Source organism: Ambystoma mexicanum, chromosome 5p (genome assembly GCF_040938575.1).
Source record: "Ambystoma mexicanum isolate Mex_15411 chromosome 5p, UKY_AmexF1_1, whole genome shotgun sequence".
NCBI classification, from domain to species: domain Eukaryota; kingdom Metazoa; phylum Chordata; class Amphibia; order Caudata; family Ambystomatidae; genus Ambystoma; species Ambystoma mexicanum.
The window spans coordinates 165,289,779-165,295,778 of NC_090930.1; the positions used below are offsets into that span (position 1 = coordinate 165,289,779).

Below are 6,000 nucleotides of genomic sequence, written 5' to 3' on the forward strand. Positions count from 1 at the left end.
TCAGCTTGCCAGGCAATAGCCCGAACTAAAATTGTGGTCTGTGTGTACGCGGAGAACTGATGGGGGGGCATGTATGCCTGGCTAGCTTACAACTTGCAATGTACCCCTGGAACTCCGCCCCACCCCCAAATATTTATATCGATTAAGAGTACTGTCTTAAACATCGAACCAACGCAAGATTCACGCCAAACAATAACGGTGCCGTCAGTAAAACTAAGAAAGTACGTTTCTGGGTGGAATTCACATCACCTTTTAAACTCCAATCCTGCCACGCTACCGTGTTCTGTAATACTGTTCACAGCCTTCCAAACCATGTATGTTCCTTTACAGCATTGTAACCTAAGCTGCACAATCTTCTTGATGCTCATTACGCCCCGATGCCCCTTGGTCTGGCGCGCATTACAAATATTAAAACAAACAAAACAGGCTATAAGCACATTGGATAGAGATGCATTCCAGAGGCCTTGCGAGGGTGTGCGGTTAACGTCCTAAACCCGCATGGCGCTCTGGTCAAATATAGCCCTCCCTCCCCGCCCCACCTTCACGGCGGCCACACAGATGTTGCACAGAAGATAGCATTGGTGCCTCACAAATACTGTACTAATCACCCTTAGTTTTCAAGGAGCATTTAAAGTCGAAGCGATACATGATTGACCGTTCATTAAGTAACATTTGTTTTAGACCCGACGCTCAACGTTTCGGGGATTACGACTACAAATTGGGACATTTTTATTCTGAAAGCACGCTCAAAGCACCAGATAGGTGGCCAAATCTATGTTTATTGACAAGATAAAATAATATGTTAGGCAAAATAAATGTTCTAAACCATCATACTTCATGTGCGCGATTTGGCACATCAAAAAGGGTTTGTTTTGTAGAATGTCGCATTTTCTTCACTTCATATATTAAGCATGACTGTTAAAAAAAAAGTTTGCCCTTACATATCTTTTGTAAGTTTTAAAAGTACATTTACAAAACCCACAGGCCATTTTTGGCTTGCTGCTGAACTGCATTCTGGTATTTGTAGCCTTCCCTTCAAGAAGGGATGACAATGCTACAATTGTACTTTTTTCGCTAACGTATTTACATATAAATGTACATTTTGTTATAAAGATGTTTGCAATTTTGAGGTCACTTTTATAAAAACAGTATTAAAAATGAGTAAAGGAGAGGACAAGTGAGCCATGATTTGAAAAGGGATGGCGTGGAGACTGGAGGGGTAGTTTCCCCAGGTCCTGGCCTGTGCTGTTTTTGCAAACGTTTGAAGAGCCGTGAAATTGCTTCCTACCGCCCCGTCAAGCCCTCCCTAGAAAACAGGCTCCGTTAGGATTGTACTATAAGGCAGTCCTGCGGGAGAGGCTCAATCCCTGCCCTAATGTTCTTCGAACCTGCGGCCACAGAAGGAGACATGCATTTGTTATGTAGCTCATCTCGCAGTTTAAAAACAAAAGCATTGCATGGAGACTAATTTAATAGTCAAATATTCCTCTTTGTAGCTTAAATCAAAAGAATATAGTTTAAACAACATCAGGGTTCGAAATTGAAATAATGCCTCATGCAGATGACTTCATATTACATTTGTATCAGGTAATATTATCCCCACCAAAAATATCACTGCATATATGGTCGTCGGGAACGGCCATAGGCAATACTTTTAGTGGGGATAATATTAGGTTTTTTTGGGAGCGGGGGTTGCTGGGGTGTCCCCCGCTCATTTTAAAATAATACAGGGGTTGCGTAAGGTGTCCCGCGCAGGTTCCATGCCTTAATAATCGCCAGAAAAAGAGGGCGATATTTTTGTATGGCGATATTTTTGCAGGCATATTAACATATGGAACCCATTATTTGTGTTTTATTTCATTGGGGGGATACATACATTTTTTAGGTTCACATATCTTTAGCGGCTGCTTATGTAAATTCCCCATCTAGGACGTGGAAAATAATCACATTCTTTTTGCTCAGCATGTTTTACCTATGACAATGTATACATTGCCAGGTTCGTTTCTTATGTCATTTGCGTACTTTTCAAGACAGTGAAATAAAAGAAACGTAAGCTTTTGAACCCAAAACCTTAATTTATGAAATAAAGCTAGAAGCTATGTGGTCAAATCAGACACATTGGGCTAACATCCTGGTTTTACTACTTGTGATCTTGGGCAAAAGTTAAATCTCGGTGTCTTATAGACTAAAATTGGGAGACTCTGGAAGTGATGCAGTTTATATTTTTTTCTATGAAAAAATAAAAATTCTGCACACAAAAAAACCCTAAAATCTGCTCTCGGTATGCTGGACTATTCAGTTGCTACACGTACAAGAATAGCGACTAGACATATTGCACACCAGAAAAGTGTATGCTCTCGGCAGATGCATAAAAAAAAGTATTTAATTTCACTACCAGCGATGCGCTCGATTATCAATGTAATGTCAATACATATTCAAATAATGGGGTCTGTGTCTTTTTCTGTTAAGTGAATTGGCAATCCCAGGGCAGGCCCTAGAGAAAGATCTAACAAGTCAGTGCCCTGTATACATAACGGTTTTATGGGTATATTAATTTTCTGTTTTGCTGTGCGTTTTAAAATGCACTTGCCACTAATGTTATCGTAAATGTGGATATGTGGGGGCATAGGAGTGAGAGTGGTGGTGTACGGAAAATTGAGCACCGCGAATTGCTCCAGATGCGCCTCTGCATCTAAAAGATCCTACAAAACCATTTTGAAAAGTTGGCCACCCTATTAACATGATCTCATGGAGTAGCAAAGAATCATTGCGTGACGTCATTGTCTTCAATGTCACTCACTACCTAGGCAAATGAGTGGACCCTGCACATCTTTTGCCAATCAAGACCCTGCAAATTTTGGGGCCTGCCCGAGTACAAGCCAGATGAAATATGGTGAAACTGAATATCCAAGTATCTCTCCTGTGACTCCCTTCCCCCGCCAACCTGCACAAAACATGTCAATTCACTCATGTGGCAAACATGTTACCTGGCACGCACGAATCCACCTATAAGTCTAACTTTTTCATGTGCATATGCCATCTCTAAGAAACAAATCTATGCCAGATAGGCCTCATCAACTCCCCCAACTCTAACAACCCCATGCTCTTCTGCAGTACTCCGTGTGGTGTTGCCCCTTTAAGAATATTTGTCATGACTGCCAGTCAATAAAAGGAGCCTGGGCTGGCAAAAGCAGCAGAACCTCATGAAGGGCACTTCTATCTTATATCTCAGTTATTGGGCCTGCAGGCTGATGCCATGTGATCACAGCCCTGCTACCCTAGCCTGCAGGCTGACGCTGTGTGACCACGACCCGAGGGCCACCACTGATCTGGGAGTCCCCAGATCCACCCGAGTAACCTTGGAGCCCCCAGGCCACTGTCATGCTGTGTGACCACAGGCCAGGAGACCACGTAAACTCATGTCAGCCAAATGACCAAAGAAACTGCAGGTGTCCACTGGGTGCCACCAGAACCCATGGGGCCTGTCTGTTTGCCCATGGACCACTCTTCCACAACACTGTGCTCCAGTGACATAAAACACTTCCAGTCAATAGTACTCCTTGTGGTATGCCGCCCCTTTTGGGATAATCGTCCCTCTCAGGGCTGTGCTTATGTTACATGCTGTGACCATGTGACTCACTCAATAAAAGGCACAAGGCGTTTCCAGCTCGTCAGTCGATACCAACGGACTCCTGCCTGCGGTGTCATCGTGCTGCGTAGTAGGCAGAGGGCCTAACCTGCAGGGCCCTCTACCAGGACTGTGCTCCTGCTGGGCACCGCTGTCCCTGATGTCACCCACTGTCTTAGTGTCCCATAACCATGCTGGCAACTCTTGTGTGCAATGGCTTGGGTGCCCCCATGCAACAATCCAATCTTGTGCTCACTGTCCCGCAGTGTGATCCCTGGCCTGCACCCAAGTGTTTCCGCTGGGTGACCCGCAGCAAAGGTGGGCCTGGACCCTGTACCCTGGGTACAGGACACAACACTCCTGTGCCTGGTCTTCCCTTTATCTGTCATGATCTCATGCAATCACCTTTCAAAGGCATCTCCCTTCCCACATTAGCCCCAGCTGTGAGTCTTACGGTTATGCCTCCTGCATTCTCGTGCGACAACCTCACTGAGATATATGTCAAAAAGAAATCAAAGGTAACAGACCAAAGCCTAGTGCGTGCGCTATACACAAATCTTCTTAAAATTGCAGGGAATCCAGCTGCGTATTCTGGTCATAAAATGGGCAGGTCTGCTTGTACCCAACATATGGAAAACAAATGCAGAAAGATAAATGACCAGTTGCTTATACGCGCTTTCCCTTAAAATTTCAAAGTTAAGTTGATTGCTTCAAAGTTGAAGTAGTTAAATGCGGAATAGTTATTGTTAAGTTACAATAGTTAAAGTCCATCTTGTTTATATGTTCCAATGTAGTGACAAAAAACATCCATTATAGGTTGATAGTGTTTATTTTATGAACTGCTCAGCCGACACGTGTTTCGACAAAGATGTCGTTCTCATGGCATAGACTGATAATTAAGTGCAGCGAGTCGGAAACTTAAAGATGACCGGTTATTTAAAGCATACGTTTTGCAGTTCGTCTGACCCAAAGACGAAGAAATATGTAGTAACTAATTAGGGTGATAAATACACGTATACGACAGCTTTGGTAATAATTACATGTTGTTATACCACCTCCCCCACCTCCTCAACATAGGCCTTTCCTGTGATGCCTCAAAGTCCACCAGTGCCGTGCTCTTAACTTGAGTTGCCTAACACTTCGATCATATGGCTAATCATTGGTACTGTTTGGGCACCAGCAGTGACATGGTCACTCATTCACACATGTCATCCTCATTTCTTGCCAACTTTTCATTTATTCGTATTTTTATAGCGAACATCAGCCCGAGGGCATTGTGGGCTGTTACAGATATTCATTGCTGGTTACAGAGGGGGGGAGGCTTAATAGTTACATAGACATTTGCATTTAGAGTTCATCTTAGAGATACATAGAAATTGCATTTATAGTGTCACCTTCTTTGACAGACATCATTTCTCAACACTTCAGTGCTAGCTAATGTCTGGTGTGACCCTGCTGTTACATATCCCTTGTCAACTCATCAGTCAGTATATCCATGTCATGCTCATGCCTCACCTGGTAACCCAACAACCCGTTATTCAACTTCCCTGAGCACAGTGATCATAGCATGACCGAAAGCACAGAGGCTGTGTCTTGTACCTGCTGCCCCGCGTGACATTCCCGCCTCCTCCGTTCATCTGGCACCCTCCAGTGATAGCCATACACAGACCCCCGCAACAGTCCTGCAAGCTGCTGCTTCTGAACCCTTGCCCCGCAGCCCCGAAGCAGCAGCACCTGCGCCATGATGCTCCGGGAAGGTTGACAAGCATGCTGGGAAGTCAAAGTCTCGAAACTTTACTAAACATAGAGGAGGGACGTGTCGGTCAACCAACAAGTTCAGGAAGTCATTGACACAAGAAAACACAGAAACCGCTGAAGGTCAGTTAGGGTCAATTCACGGAATAAACAGCTCAGCGCAAATAATAAAACGGGGTGAACAGAGGTTTACGCTTCCATTCCCAACCTGACAAACCATATGACGGTATATGCTAAGAACCATTAAAGACACGATCCTGTTGCAACGGACCATAAACGTATGATATCCGTGTCATGCCATTTTTTTATGCTTGGTGTGTCAAATGAATAAGAACAAAGTAAAGTGAAGTGCTGTCTGGAAAGCGACAAGCCTCCGAATGCCGCTGTGTCAGATACCTGTAAACTCGTCGGCCATCTTGGAATGTTTCTCCTCAACCGGAGAAAGTACAGTAGCCAAGCCAACACCCGTCCGTTTTTAATTATGTGTGCAGTAGCATATACTTAATACTCAATACTGTTGTAATTAAATATAAACAGAATTTAGATTGAAATGTATTTATCTATAATATTATAAAATGTAACTAATACGCTCTTTGTCTATTTCTGAGGGGTACCCT

General features: G+C 43.8%; 1 protein-coding gene across 1 annotated transcript in view; it reads right to left on the reverse strand.

The window, feature by feature from the left end:
- The window catches only part of ABCB7 (ATP binding cassette subfamily B member 7), a 1,379,199-nt gene extending 1,373,507 nt beyond the window's left edge, over positions 1–5,692 (reverse strand). Inside the window, exon 1 of the mRNA XM_069612580.1 lies at positions 5,228–5,692. Within this exon, the coding sequence (XP_069468681.1) occupies positions 5,228–5,371 (144 nt within the window). The 5' untranslated portion in view covers positions 5,372–5,692. The remainder of the gene's footprint in view (positions 1–5,227) is intronic.
- Positions 5,693–6,000: the final 308 nt, after the last annotated feature.